The following is a 16,758-nucleotide window of genomic DNA, read 5'->3' as shown; positions in this document are numbered from 1 at the left end:
GGCTAAATCCGGAAGTTCCATTATATATCAATTGTTGTAGCTTCACTATTATCCCGTGATCCTGGAACACAGCCAATCAGCCCGCCGGCTGGGGCTGCGCAGAGCCACAAGATCTGAACAAGGTCCGCCCCAGTATGAAGTGTCTCCAGACAGGTAACGTGACTGTCTCAGTGTCTGCTCCACCGGCTGCTTTGTGTTGTGCACAGGTAAGTGGAGCTCCACATATTTCATGCACATATCTGTTTTCTTTGCAACATGAACGAGGCAGAATCAGACGCGGCTGATAACGGAGTTGATAACGGAATGCTACGGTACTAAACTACAGACAGGGTTGAGTAAGAGCATGTATTTCCTGTACATTGTATCGACCTATGACGGCAGAACACAAGTAGCGTGCACTGCATAGAAGAGTATGTCTGGGACCCATTGTCATTATTGCTGTTGGTTTTATTCCGAGTAAAAGCTAGGCACTTTGACTGTGACTGAGTCCCCTCTCTCTGCGCTGTCATGTGGCTCGTTGTCACAGTCACACACTGAACCCCCCACTCCTCTGGGACCATCTGGAGGAACATGATGACGCGGTGACCTCGCCATGGAGACTGTAACCATAAACATACACGTTGTGAAATGAGAGATTGTAAACATAAACGTTGTAAACATAGAGGTTGTAAACATCAACTTTGTAAACATAGAGGTTGTAAACATAAACATGTAAACATAGAGGTTGTAAACATAAACATAAACATGTAAACATAAACATAGTTAGGAGTTTAGAGGTTGATCTCGTGACGTGTAGGGTGTTCTCATTAGAGACGTCATAAAGCTGCAGACTCGTGACGTGTAGGGTGTTCTCATTAGAGACGTCATAAAGCTGCAGACTCAGACTCTGACCGCACCTTTTGCATCTGAATAAACACTGTTCCGGTAACTTCAGCCTACTCAAATCCCGTGGATTTATTCAAATAAACACAATTGGCTGTAAAAAGCTAAACTTAAATAAGCATTATATATTCCGGTAACTGTTCGGTCATACGTTTGAGTAAATGTCACCAAACCCTGAGTGGCCCAACTACGTCATCCGTTGGGGAAAACATGTTTACTGTACACTTCTCCTTATTACTACTGTACACTTACTGTACACGTCTCCTTATTACTACTGTAGGCCTACACTTACTGTACACGTCTCCTTATTACTACTGGGCTTGCTTGAGAAAGTCCAACTATTGTTCATTGCTCTTGCTTATTAGTAGGCTTTCATCAGCAAGTCCAACTCATGATATTCGAATTACTTATTTTGTTATTAATATTTTTAGTAGTAGCAGTAGCAGTAGTAGTAGTAGTAGTAGTAGTTGGGTTCTGCATCAGCAAGTGCAACTTGATATTTAGTGGGCTTAGTTAGTCCAACTAAATAATTAATTAATGCCATTACTTTCCATAACTTATTTTTCTTTCTGTTGTTGTTGTTGTTGTTGTTGTTGTTGTTGTTGTTGTTGTTGTCGTCGTTACTATTCGTGGGCTTGCTTCAGAAAGTCCAACTATTGTTATTGCATTGTTTGGATTGTTAAATTCTTCCGATATGTTGCATGCTCTCGGCAAGATGCGACTCCTACAGCTTTTAAGCACCAATCCACCTTTAAAACCTCATTTGAGGTGCTTCCATTTATATGTTTTTAACTCAGAAACTCACTATCTTTGAACATGGTGGAATGTTGATGTAGGCCAACGTTCTGAGAGTCCTGTTGTCACGACAATGGAAGTTTGAGGAGGTTTGAATGAAAACAACAGGAGACGAAAACACATTCTAGAATTATTACACAACAATGCACTCTCTGGGCTACCCAGCTGAACACACTCTCAACCACTAACCAACCAACTCTCTACTTACACCACTGACCTATCCCAAACTTAATATATCGATCTATCAATTCATTCATTCAATCAATCAACCAACCAACCAACCAACCACTCATCTATCCATCCAACCAACCAAACCATCTTTAACTTTATCCACTATAATAATAGGACTCTCACACTTTCTTTCTACCCAGCAAATCTATCTACCCCAGCCCCAAGCAGAATCATACAGGAGGTCTTAATGCCCCAAGCAGAATCATACAGGAGGTCTTAATGCCCCAAGCAGAATCATACAGGAGGTCTTAATGCCCCAAGCAGAATCATACAGGAGGTCTTAATGCCAGATGACAAACCTGATGATGAACTAAGACAGCGTTATAGGACTGTACTCAGGTCCACACGTTCAGACTGATAGGCTATATTGATAGGCCATATGAGGAAATATTACAAGAACAATAACTTAAACTTCTGATCAGTAATCTAACCTAAACTTATTAGGCAGGGATAACTTTTAAGTGCCTGTCTTTCTCTGACGATAGTGTCAACAACAAAGTGAATTTTCCTTGTAAAACAAAAACCACCCTGTCTGTCACGGTTACAGTGGGAAATGAAGCGATTGTTCATATGAAGTGTCAAAATATAGTCAAAACACCCGCAGCTGCCTCTGTCACTGCCACGGCTAGCAGAACAGACGTGTTAAGGACATGTGCTGAAAAAGGCAACTAGCAGAAACCTCAAGCACTGGATCACTTTCTGTTTTTGTTATTTTATATTTATTTTTTAATTTAATCAGTTTAAAAGTTAAACCTATTCTGACGTGCAGCCCCATTTCCTTTCATGAAGTTGTGTGGAAACATAAAACATAAAACATAAAACATAAAACATAGCCTAACCAGGCATGCTAAGAAAGCATGGCAGGTTGCGTTGTTGGTATAGAGTTGTTCAGCTTCAGTAAAGCATGCTGCCTAGCTGCTGAGTGTGCGCTGGCCCAGCTCACTAACAGTGTTGGCATCTCACAGGGTGGTGTGAGTGACCTCCAAGTAGTTGTGATATCAGAGATGTCTGTCTACTGGCACAATAAACACACAGAGCTCTTCCCTCTGAAAGCAGGTTCTCTAAATTACAATGCTCTACAAAAGGAATTGGTTGCACGAAACAGAAGTTATTCAATAGCCTAGCAAACAAAACAAACACTAGCTTGGTGGTTTCACTTGTGCTTCTTCTAGCCTCTGGTTCTGGCTGCCTGACAGACTGTTAGGTTAAGGATTACAGTACAGACGTCGTCTGTCCTGCATGTAAACTGTTCTCCTTTCTTTCAAGATAATTACATAGGCCTACCTTTTCTATGCATTTGAAGAAACCAGGCTGCCTTTTTCTATGTTCTATTTATATAATTTCCACTACAACACTTTACATTAAGATAAGATAAAAACATAACACATAGCCTAGGGCAGGGGTCGGCAATAGGCGGCCCGTGGGCCATTGCTGGCCCGTCAACAATAATATTTGGCCCAGCAGATTATTTTGAGAATCCACTTTATTTTATTTTTTTTACAATATCGGACCGACAGTCCCACACCGCGCCTATAATGTCCGAATAGAGAATCTACCTCCACCTGAATAATGCTTATTGTACTTTTATTCATGTTGAGAGTGAATGACACAGGGACAGACAATCAGGCAGCGGGGTGCCCCTCAGAGTGAATCATAAGTAGGTGGACAAGGCGTGGTGCTGAAATAGCCAACATGCGGTGTGTGTGGTTTGAAAAAAATAACATCAGCTCATTAAATCATTCAAACGTAATGTATACGTATGTGACTGCAACACACATATGAACAGTAACAAAGCAAATTCTGTTTAATTTTCTGAAAAACATTGACAACAAAATCGGCGCAAAAGTGGTGGTAGGCCTATGCTCCTGAAACGACAGAGCAAACGCGCTATTAGGGATAATAAGTACAATGAGCCATAAGCCATTCATTCAAAATATACAAAATACAATTAGGTTATTAAATACAATAACGACAGGCTTGGTACTCACTTAATGTGAAAAGTGGCATCTCCCATCGGTCACTATTTGCTTGATATCTGGTGATATTGACGTCACTTTAATCCACAGGCAGTTTATTTTTATTTTTATGCATCAATCGATTCCTCTCGTGCGTCTTTATCACATTCATTGACGAAAAGGACGACTCGCATGTATAGAAAGGGAACATTGTGAGCACGGAAGATGTGAGTCTCACAACAGCTTTGCATTGATGAAACCAGGTAGGATGAACGTATAGTTCGCTGTTCATTCGTCTTTAAATGCCCTGTTTTCACCGTCAACTTTCCTCTTTAGACCTTTGGAGAGTGACATGATGTTTCTCTTGCTAGCTAGCAGGTTAAATGTTTAGCTAACTTAACCCGACACGCAAACAACCAATCCAATAATAATGTGACCATGTAAGTCTGGGAGGAGGGGGGAATCATTCAGAATAAAACTATGTTAAATAATTATTAGAGTTAGGCTGCGATACATCGTCTGTCCACATATTTATTATTCAAAACTATGGAAAAGGCTGAAACTACGTTTCAACGTTGTTGAGAATCACAACACAAACTCGCTAGTCAAGCCAAAATACTGCAACGTGATGGATTGGACTGCTACCTAGTTAACTACAACACTACTTTACATTGTTAGCAGGCTCACAAAACAAGCTGTGTTAGTTGACTAGCGATGTGTACATTTTTCGAAAGAAAAGTCAAAGCATTAGAACGTGTCACATTTTTTAACAATCAATTACCCGCCATCTAGTGGCTCACATTTTTTTGGGCCCGAGGCCAAACCTAATTGCCGACCCCTGGCCTAGGGGACAGTATTGTTGACATAGCCCTAGGGGACAGTATTGTTGACATAGCCCTAGGGGACGATCTGTCACCAATATCTTTACATTCTATTCCTGAATGAATAGCATTAGCAGCAGGCTAACTATGGTTTTATGAATTCTGGATGACCACGGCATATTATTATTATTATTATTATTATTATTATTATTATTATTATTATCCATCTGAATGTAAGGATCATCCTACAACATAAAACATTGAATCACCTAAAAATCCTGATCTCTCAAGATGTTGTAGTATTGACTGAATCCTGGTTTAAAAAGTCTGATACGGACTCCTCCATGGCTTTAATCAGTATAATGTATTTAGAATCGATAGGGTGAGTATCTTTATGAAGTTCTTGTGTTAAAGGTTGATCTTTGGACTAATGTCATTTAATGTAATGTCCACTTAATGTAATCAGGATATATTGGCCAAGCTGATATTTTATCTCTGTACTCTGATAAATGATTATTGTGATTATTCTGGGTGATTTTTAATCTAGATTGGCTGGGTAGCAATTCTAGCCATCTCAAGGAGGTTAGTGGTAACCTGAACCTAACCCAACTAATCACAGAACCAACAATGCCGAACCTAAAAAATAACTCATGATCTACTTTAATTCATTAATTATGTTCCAATAGAAAAGATGGAACCATTGCTAGTGGTGTAGGCTATTTGACTTAGGATTTTGTGATCATTGCCTGATAGCTTGTATCAGGAATACTAATTCAATTTCACACTATCTAATTCAATTTCCCACTATCATCAAAAGAAATCTAAAAAACTTCAGTGATCAACCTTTCTTATTTGACCTAATCCATCATGACATTTCATGGCTCTGGATTTCTTCATAAAAACGTTTCTCCCAATGATTAATAATCATGCGCCTTACAATACATTTGGAGTAAAGGACAGGTCAACCCCCTGGTTCACACCTGAACTATCTTCCTTATCCAGAGAAGGACGTAGACCCTGGGCTCTAGCCAGACGCTCTGGGGATCCGTCCCTCTGGTTAGGGTTAGGCTTTTAGACAGGTTAGGAACACGTGTCGGCCTACATCATGTGTGAGGAATGTTAAGTTATTATTTAGATTTAATTACAAGCTCGTACTCAGATCCAACAACACTTTGGAAGGCAGTAAACTCTAACAAAACCAAGACTACCGCCTCCTTACCTAAAATGGTCAAATATAATGATTGCTTCATAACTGAAAAGAATGAGGTTTGCTTGGCCTTCAACAGCCGGGCTGATGATGATGATGATGATGATGATGATGATGATGATTGTGACGAGCCTCCTCCTGGTGGTTGTGGTTATACGTCATGTGAGGCGCCTCACTTTCCTTTGCGCCTGTTTCTACTAGTGTTCCTGTTTCTACTAGTGTTCCTGTTTCTACTAGTGTTGTTGACTTGTTGTGAGACTGTTTCTACTAGTGTTGTTGAGCTGTTTCTACTAGTGTTGTTGAGTTGTGTCTACTAGTGTTGTTGACTTGTTTCTACTAGTGTTGTTGAGTTGTTGCTCCATTGATACCAGGAAGTCAACTGAGGAGGATAACTTGGATCCTTTTTTAGCCGCCTCAGTAACTGCAGAACAAACAGCATATTAAATCTTTCTAAGTCAACAGGCGTAGTTCCTAGTATTTGGAAAACGGCTCATGTTTTTCCATTACATAAAGGTGAGGAAAGAAACGACCGTAATAACTATCGCCAAGTTAGAGATAACTATAGTACAATCTCAGCCACCACTTTAAGTTGTTAATGATAGTATCCGCCCTGGACAAAAATAAACATTGTGCTGCCCACAATTTATTGCCCCATTTATTGATCTGTCAAAAGCATTCGATACGGTTGATCATTCTCTTCTAATAGACAGTGTTGGTTTTCATAGCAGTGCTTGCGGTTGGTTCCAGAGCTATGACATTATTGTATCACTTAGTGGTTGTCAAGCTCATCTGTACGCGGATTACATCTACTGCACTGCAGACTCTGTACAATCAGCTATTGACATTCTACAACTCTCATTTAACGCTAGACGAGTTCAATGGCCTTAAGCTTGCACTCAACTAAATTGATGGTGTTCTCTAGGGCCTGAGATATTGCTCAAAATAGTTTGCATATTCGACTAGAAATGGGTCTGTCATAGAATAGGTTACAGAACATAAATATCTTTGGATCTGGCTAGCCTCTTCTTATCCACCTAATTTTTCTGGTTTTCTGCTCGAAATGACATGCCCACAGTGAATATAGAATATCTCCACAATCACAAGGGCCTTCATAATGATATTGTTATCAAATGAAAGCTAACACCTGTGGGGTGGCTGTAGAAGTGTCAGAATCAAAATCTATGTTACTGTGTCAGAGCAAATAGAGCTAGAACATTATAAAACATCTCAAATTCAGTCTCCGCTTAAAAAAACAACAGCTTTTACAGTGAATATCACCTTGGAAACCTGATAACCAAGCCCAAATCATCTAGGAATCAGTACTCCAGGGTCTTATTAGTACTTGTGCCAAAGTTGATGCTAGTAATGTGAGCAAATGCAACTTTGTACCTGTTTTAGTACAGGTATGTTTAGGTGGACACCTATATGTTTAGGCCATTTGGAGATATTTTGGCACCATCTTTGACCTTTGACCTTTCTCATGTATCAGTTTTTTTTTTTTTTTTTTTTTTGGGGGGGGTTGGCCGACCAATGGTATGGAAATTTGGCGTTGAAACCGGACATGACATATTCTCCAGTTGGAGAAGACTGGATGTGACTTAGGCCGTGTTTACCGTCTCGGGAAAAAAATGTGGCATCGTATAGCATGCAAAATTGTGAAAAAAATGTGATATCGATGAAGAGAATGATCGAGGTAAACTCTTTATATCACTTCGGATCCCCATCTGGGTCCGTGGATAAGAAGAGGCTAGATGAAACATGTCATGTAGACAATCTTGCTTGTAAATTGAGGCAAAAATGTGGTTTCTTATACAGGAACAGAATCAGTGCAGAAAGAGGGTTGTGGAAGCTACAGGGCCCTATTATGCACTTCTTAACTTGCCGTCTTAAGTCTTAATTAAGACGCACCGCCAGGTTAAGACCTACCGCCACCCTTATTATGCGCTTCATACGCGCTACTGCTATTATGCAGGTGTCGCTAGGCGCCCACACATAAGACGTAAGACTCCCGTGCATATATTACTCATTGTGGGAGTGTTCATATGTTAATGAAGTGCACTAGGCGCCCCTGCTATTATGCGATCTGACTTTGCGCCTAGCGCTAAGAAGTGGTTTGAAAAGTTCTTAGGCGCTAGACTTCATGCACGTTTTGAAACACGAGCGCGCCTCCGCGGTTTGCGCATGCGCGCCGACCGACTTCTTAAGAAGTGGGTCAGCGCGCATGCGCAAACCGCGGAGGCGCGCTCGTGTTTCAAAACGTGCATGAAGTCTAGCGCCTATGAACTGCATAATAGCATAGCGCTTATGACTTAACGCAGCCGGTTCTTAAAGGGAATGGCACCTGGCACGCTGATTGGGTTGATTGAGAAGACGCCCAAAACACACCCATGACTAATTTCTGGGCCTAGCGCCGGGTCTTAGGCGCCCACTACCGCACGCATAATAGCAAAGTGGCCTTGACCACGCCTCCACGTCTTAAGTTTAGATCTACCGCCTCGTCTTATTGCTTAAGACTTATGAAGTGCATAATAGGGCCCTTAGTCTTTCTATCAGTCCTGGGTTATGGAGATGTGGTTTATAGAGGTGCTGCTCCTTCAACTCTTAAACCTTTGGATTCTGTCTGTCATTCTATCATTCTGCTCTCAGATTTATCACTGGGGGAAAGTGGGTTGGTCTTCTCCGGCAGATAGGCAAAATAAACATTGGTATCAACTAATCAACGTTGGTATTACCGGAAAGTTACCTCCTTTTCTTACATCATTACTAGATTGGAACTATGGCCCCTATTAACACTCTCAAATGACACTAAATCCTAAATCCTAAATCCTATATCCTATATCCTTTGGGAGATTTTAGAAATGTAATTGCTGATCTGCCTGCAACAGTTTGCAATTGTTTATATATTGTATTTTTCCCCCATTACTCACTACTTTGTCTTTATTTTATTATGTCTTATGTTTACCTTGTAAACTGATTCTTTGATTTATGTTTATTATTAACATGTTGAATAATCTGTATGTCTCGACGACATTGGAAATGAGGGTGACCCCAATTGTCCTTTCGAGAATAAATCAAGGTCTGAATTGAATTATGTCTGTCTGTATTTTTAAACAGCGCTGTTGTGGAAAACACAAAAACTAAACTTTTAACTTGTACTTTTTCTCTTTCAAACAGGAGGCCTGAACAGTGAGAGGCACCCAGGGGACCAGGTGTAGTCGTCCAGGTCTGGGGAGGGGACGGGGGTTGTGGACCAGCAGGTGTAGTCGTCCAGGTGTTGGGGAGGGGACGGGGGGTTGTGGACCACCTCCATGGAGCAGCTCCACTGGGTGAGGCACCGCTGGCGGCACGGCTGGTACTCTGCCCCTGCAGCCCTGCCCACCCAGAGCTCCCCGGAGACCCACAATGCACGCCTCCGCCTCACTGGCAAACGGAGGACAGTCCTCGCCCGCTACGGACCCCACCAGGCGGAGTACCACGCTTCCTCCAAAGGTTGTCAGGGCAACGGCATCCGCACCACCAAGTACAACCTGCTGAGTTTCATCCCCATGAACCTGTTTGAACAGTTCCACAGGTGAGAGCCCAGTACCCCGACCTCACGCTGAATAACACAGGTCGCAAATATACAGTACAGGCCAGGTTTGGACACGCCTTCTCATTCAATGTGTTTCCTTTATTTTCATGACTATTTACATTGTAGATTCTCACTGAAGGCATCAAAACGATGAATGAACACATGTGGAATGATGTACTTAACAAAAAAGTGTGAAATAACTCTAAATATGTATTATATTTTAGATTCCTCAAAGTAGACACCCTTTGCTTTTTTGTTGTTAATAAAATAATTTGTTGTTGTTGTTAATAAAATATATAATAATAATATTATATATATATATATATAATAACATATTATTATTAACACATATTATATTTAATATTATTATTATATATTTTATTAACAACAAAAAAGCAAAGGGTGGCTACTTTGAGGAATCTAAAATATAAGACATATTTAGAGTTATTTCACACACTATTGTTAAATACATAATTCCTATGTGTTAATTCATAGTTTTGATGCCTTCAGTGAGAATCTACAATGTACCAAATAGTCATGAAAATAAAGGAAACGCATTGAATGAGAAGGTCAGGTGTGTCCAAACTTTTGGCCTGTACTGTATATCTAGGTTTAAAATATGATAATTATAATTATATATTCCTATAATATATGTAAAAAATATAATCAAAGTCATTTTTAGAAATGAGTACTCTGTATCTGTACTTGCTGTCGGCAAGTACCCAAATGTACTTGGTCTGAGAGAAAGGGTAGGGGTGCATCCTAACACAGGAGGCAGGGCATCTGCATTTACCATCATCACGTTTGTTGTGAATTCACTTGAAACGAGCTCATTCAGAGTGTGGACTCGTGTTCTAACGGGTACTTTACTTAAGCTACGCTAGTCACAAGTAATGTGACAAACAGCTACAAGTTAACTAACAAATAACATATCCACCCAGCTTTTAGTCAAGGGAGGGAAACTGGCTCATAGGTCAAGGTTCTCTTATCTACATTTGACATTTTTGGCGTTTAGCAGACGCCTTATTCCAAAGCGACTTACAATCAACACATTTGACTAAGCAAGTGAATCATCAATCCACTATTCGTTGCAGGAAGAGTAATCCAGCTCAGGCCCGGGGCCATTGATAGAAGGAAAAACCTTCTTCTATCACCTTCTTCTAAACCTAGGTTTTTATTTTATAGACACTGGAGAAACAGAGAAACACTACAAGGGGGGCAATAGAAGTTTTAGGGGACACAGTAGAGGGGAAAAGTGGGTGTCTTCAGGAGACGCAGTGCTGGGGGGCAGTAGATGTCTCAGGAGGAGCAGTTAAGGTGTAACATGAAGAGATGGGTCTTCAGTCTACGATGGACGATGGGTAGTGAGATCTAAAGCTGAGGATATACTTATTTGTGTATCGGGAATGATCTTCCATACTGAACTTTTGGTCTGGGGCACTTCCATAGAACATTTTATTATTTTTTAATTTTTTATTTCACCTTTATTTATTCAGGGAGGCCCAGTTGAGAGCAAGCTCTCTTTTCCAATGACGACCTGATAAAAATACAAATCTACACAGTAAACAACATAAACACAGGAAACTAATTACAGAATGGCAAATAACAGATCAGATATCAACGTGCACATGAACATTCAGAATGCATGGAGTCATACAAAAGGCTTTTGAAGTGCTTAAATGGAATCAAATGATTTCAATTTTAACAGGATCTGCAGGTTATTCCATTTATATGGGGCGTAATATTAAAATGCCATTCGACCCACTTCTGTCCTAACAAACAGAATATTTAAAACCAAGGAGTCATGGTAGGTACACAGTTTGTAATTTAGAAAACGTGTTAGAATAGATACCCAGGTAATTCATTAAGTAAAGCTTTATAAATAAACACAATGCATCGTTGCTCTCTTCTCAGAGCCAGAGAAGGCCAACCAACAGTCTGATACAGGTGCAGTGGTGAGTTCTGACCACCACCAGTTATAAGATAAAGTGCAGAGTGGTAAGATGATCAAGAGGCTTTAGCGTAGAGGGAGCAGCATGCATATAAATAATAATAATAATACGTTTTTATTTGTATAGCGCTTTTCCTGCAAACGTTGCAGCTCAAAGTGCTCCAAATGACATCACCACCATCTAAAACAGATAAAAACGTAGCTTGAATAGTCTGTTTTCGACAGCTCTGAGTGAGGCAGGATTAGTCCTATAAAAGAATGCCAACTTTGGTTTCAATTTCTTTAAAAGTTAATATATATGCAATCTAAATGACAGCTTGCCATCCACCCAGATTCCCAGATACTGTCAGAGTTTAAAAATCAGCTTACGATTGCAAAAAAAAACAAAAAACATGAATGAATTTACCCTGAAGTGCCGTTCTTGTATCAGTTTTACCGTCCCCCAATAATCGTAAACATAATCATTAGGAATAAAAAAATAAAATAAAAATGCAATAACAGTCAGGGGCAACTTGACCCAGCCGCCTCCCTCCTCTTCCCCACAGGGCAGCGAACCTGTACTTCCTGTTCCTGGTGATGCTGAACTGGGTCCCCGTGGTGGAGGCGTTCCAGAAGGAGATCACCATGATCCCTCTGGTGGCGGTGCTCATCGCCATCGCCTTCAAAGACGCCCTGGAGGACTACCGGCGCTACCGCTTCGACAAGAAGGTCAACAATAACATCGCCCGAGTCTATAGCATGTGAGTTTCAACTTTTATTGTTACGTCACATTACACGAGTGTACTGTATGGTCGTCAATTGTCTGCCTCTGAGTTTTGGCTATGAGGCTCCGGAAGAGGCCTCGCCTTTTGGACACCGTTGGTCTAACAGGCTGTGGTTGGGGTGGCTGGGGTCTAACAGACTGTGGTTGGGGTGGCTGGGGTCTAACAGACTGTGGTTGGGGTGGCTGGGGTCTAACAGGCTGTGGTTGGGGTGGCTGGGGTCTAACAGACTGTGGTTGGGGTCTAACAGTCTGTGGTTGGGGTGGTTGGGGTCTAACAGACTGTGGTTGGGGTGGCTGGAGTCTAACAGACTGTGGTTGGGGTCTAACAGTCTGTGGTTGGGGTCTAACAGACTGTGGTTGGGGGGGCTGGGGTCTAACAGACTGTGGTTGAGGGGGCTGGGGTCTAACAGACTGTGGTTGGGGGGGCTGGGGTCTAACAGACTGTGGTTGGGGTGGCTGGGGTCTAACCGACTGTGGTTGGGGTGGCTGGGGTCTAACAGACTGTGGTTGGGGTGGCTGGGGTCTAACAGACTGTGGTTGGGGTGGCTGGGGTCTAACAGACTGTGGTTGGGGGGGCTTGGGTCTAACAGACTGTGGTTGGGGTGGCTGGGGTCTAACAGACTGTGGTTGGGGTGGCTGGGGTCTAACAGGCTGTGGCTGGGGTCTAACAGACTGTGGTTGGGGTAGCTGGGGTCTAACAGACTGTGGTTGGGGGGGCTGGGGTCTAACAGACTGTGGTTGGGGGGGCTGGGGTCTAACAGACTGTGGTTGGGGTGGCTGGGGTCTAACAGACTGTGGTTGGGGGGGCTGGGGTCTAACAGACTGTGGTTGGGGGGGCTGGGGTCTAACAGACTGTGGTTGGGGAGGCTGGGGTCTAACAGACTGTGGTTGGGGTCGTCTAACAGTCTGTGGTTGGGGGGGCTGGGGTCTAACAGACTGTGGTTGGGGGGGCTGGGGTCTAACAGACTGTGGTTGGGGGGGCTGGGGTCTAACAGACTGTGGTTGGGGGGGCTGGGGTCTAACAGACTGTGGTTGGGGGGGCTGGGGTCTAACAGACTGTGGTTGGGGGGGTTGGGGTCTAACAGACTGTGGTTGGGGGGGCTGGGGTCTAACAGACTGTGGTTGGGGTGGCTGGGGTCTAACAGACTGTGGTTGGGGTGGCTGGGGTCTAACAGACTGTGGTTGGGGTGGCTGGGGTCTAACAGACTGTGGTTGGGGTGGCTGGGGTCTAACAGACTGTGGTTGGGGTGGCTGGGGTCTAACAGACTGTGGTTGGGGTGGCTGGGGTCTAACAGACTGTGGTTGGGGTGGCTGGGGTCTAACAGACTGTGGTTGGGGTGGCTGGGGTCTAACAGACTGTGGTTGGGGTGGCTGGGGTCTAACAGACTGTGGTTGGGGTGGCTGGGGTCTAACAGACTGTGGTTGGGGTGGCTGGGGTCTAACAGACTGTGGTTGGGGTGGCTGGGGTCTAACAGACTGTGGTTGGGGTGGCTGGGGTCTAACAGACTGTGGTTGGGGTGGCTGGGGTCTAACAGACTGTGGTTGGGGGGGCTGGGGTCTAACAGACTGTGGTTGGGGGGGCTGGGGTCTAACAGACGTAACTGGCCATGCACGTAACTGGCCATGCACGTGCTGCTAGACCCAGAAAATCATTCAAATATAGGCCCAATTGAGACAATACCGTAAAATAGAATTTTCATTCATTTGGTAGTAATGTCAACTCCGACAATCCCCCACACTTACATTACGTCTACATCCAAGATGTCATTATTAATCAAGTTCTCCCAGACCAAACTTGGCAAACCATGTAATTATGGATCAAACCATGTCATTATGGATCAAACCATGTCATTATGGACCAAGTCAAACCATGTCACTATGGAGCTCACTTTGTGTATGGGGGCGTTGTCATGCTGGAACTGGAAAGGGCCTTCCCTAAACTGTAGCCACAAAGTTGGAAGCGTACAGTTCTCTAGAATCTCATTTTATGCTGTAGCATTAAGATCTCCCTTCACTGGAACTAAGGGGCCTAGCCCAAACCATGAAAACAGCCCTAACAGGCCATAATTGTGTCCACATACTTTTGTCCATATAGTGTACATTTATAGATGTTGTTAACGTTTGCTATTCTGTTGTTCAAAGAATAAAACTGGAACATGTATCACATGTTTGTCGTTGTGTGAAAATAACAATGATACAGTCAATGAATCTGCAGCGCATACACATCAATCAATCACAATCTTATCACATCAATAGTCTCGCTACTTGCACCCGTACACATGTATCCAATATCAAAGTATTTAATACAAACATTTAGCCTAATCAAACAAATGAAGCTACAATAGCCTTATCTTATCGTGTACAAGTGTGGACATTGAGATAGTAGTTAGCCATTCAATTCAATTCAATTCAATTCAATTCAACTTTATTCGCCATGTGCGGTGCCATTTGATGTTCACTAACTTAAGTCCATTATTGCTGTTCAGTGCACTTGTAGATGGCTTTGCTCATGGGAGAACAGAAGGCATCGGATGCAGTACAGAGCCTTCGCACTATCACTATGAATAAGTCAGTCTCTCCTAACTTTCTCACACCCATTGCCCGACTTGACATACTGAAGATAGCTTGGGAATGCTTTGCCTTCCATGTCTTTTGGTGCCACTTTGGTCATGTCTGCACTTTCACCAGCCAGTCTGCCAACAAGTATCTGCTGAGTAGTTAGCTTCTCTGGCCATAGTCCTGGGTCCTCTGACAAGAACTCCTCTGCATTTCATTTCCCCTTCTGTCTCTCCTCATCCTCCTCACTCTCAGACACATCTACAAGCATGAAACAAACAGGATTTGATTTGAAGACAGGAACCTGATTATGCAATAAAACATCCCACTTGATGTTAGTGCTGCTGCTCATTTCAGCTGAAACTGCTACAGATGATTTCTGGGAATAACTTCAAGTTGCCTCTGACCTCACATTTCCTCACATCCTCAGAGGCACTTCCTTCCTTGTCTTTCTCATCTGCTACAGAACTCTCTACAAGTATAGAGGATTGGTATTAGCCTCTTTATATACAGATGTATAACCCAACATACTTTTTAAAGGCCATTTTGTGTTGCTACGCTCATTTCAGTGTAAGTTCAATTGCTAAAAATAATTATTGGGAATAATTTAGTTGCCAGTATGATCTCACCTTGTCTCATATCCTCTGAGTAACATCAGGACCAGCCACTGCAACACTGCATGTTTCTGAAACTGAGGACCAAGCTTGTTAATGTTAGGAACATGATTTGGTATTCTACCATACTAAACAATAAAATATAAAATAAAATGTACTACAGTGCTGATGTGTAGAATGTTCTGGAGTCTATATGCAGTTCCCTGTGTATGTCATGGGACAGGGAAGCATTTTTTTTCCCGTCAACAATCATGCTCACTGCCTGAAGTCTGTGACCCCTGACCCCACCAGAAGCTGGGTGTCTCCTCTGGCGATGCTCTGCCAAGCCTGTACTGTAACCATGGCGATGCTCTGCCAGGCCTGTACTGTAACCATGGTGACGGCTCTGCCAGGACTGTACTGTAACCATGGTGACGCTCTGCCAGGCCTGTACTGTAACCATGGTGATGCTCTGCCAGGCCTGCTGTACTGTAACCATGGTGACGCTCTGCCAGGCCTGTACTGTAACCATGGTGATGCTCTGCCAGGCCTGTACTGTAACCATGGTGATGCTCTGCCAGGCCTGTACTGTAACCATGGTGATGCTCTGCCAGGCCTGTACTGTAACCATGGTGATGCTCTGCCAGGCCTGTACTGTAACCATGGTGATGCTCTGCCAGGCCTGTACTGTAACCATGGTGATGCTCTGCCAAGCCTGTCAGTTGTTTTTTGTTTTGAAACCTTTTTTGTCTAAACTCAGATCATCATGAAATGAAATGAGTTGCTCTGTTCAGTTGGATTTTAATCTGAAGCTAATTGAATGATTTTCCACTCTTTGACACTAGTTGCTATTGCAGTATGTTTTGGGTCGTTGTCTTAGCCTGAGATGAAGAGCCCCATCCAGTGAATGTGACAAGTTAGCCAGTTCCAGTGGCAGCTATACATTTTATTTTTATTTTTTAATTAATTTTTTGATAGCATACATTTTTTATTGACAGCATTGTGATACCATAGCATCTCGTTGAAATGCTACTGACAATGAAGTCTACTCACGACTTACAGACAAGTACACGATCAAAGAGTTGGAAAACTACTAACAGTCTCTAACTCTAAAGGTGGCAGCTGATGAAGTTAGTAAACTAGCCAGACAGAGAAACATCTAATGTTCATTATAGAAGTTTAGAGTAAAAAACTAGAATTAGACTCAAAAAAAGAATGAATGAATGAATCGTTTAATGACCACACGACCTAGGTCGGTATTTGTTGTTGGTACAGATGGAAAAGCTCAATACAGCAGTGTCAGTTACATCAAACATACACACATTACACACATTACACATGACTATCACAATGGACAATGTACACACATAACCACAAGACAAAAACATAGTCAATATTTACAACTTATAAAGTGCAGGACATCTGGCAGGGTT

The 16,758-nt window shown here is 42.6% G+C and overlaps 1 protein-coding gene across 1 annotated transcript in view; it reads left to right on the top strand.

Annotated features, from left to right (window-relative positions):
* Positions 1–9,199: 9,199 nt before the first annotated feature.
* Positions 9,200–16,758, top strand: part of atp10d (ATPase phospholipid transporting 10D) — a gene marked incomplete at both ends in the record, with an annotated part of 49,522 nt that continues 41,963 nt past the window's right edge. The window contains 2 exons of the mRNA XM_080537744.1: positions 9,200–9,462; positions 11,959–12,153. Coding sequence (XP_080393870.1) covers positions 9,200–9,462; positions 11,959–12,153 — 458 coding nt within the window. The remainder of the gene's footprint in view (positions 9,463–11,958; positions 12,154–16,758) is intronic.

Source organism: Nansenia antarctica (assembly GCF_963989245.1).
Source record: "Nansenia antarctica genome assembly, chromosome: 8".
NCBI lineage: Eukaryota > Metazoa > Chordata > Actinopteri > Argentiniformes > Microstomatidae > Nansenia > Nansenia antarctica.
Note: the sequence above shows the minus strand (reverse complement) of the source record. Positions and strands in the feature narration are given on the sequence as shown.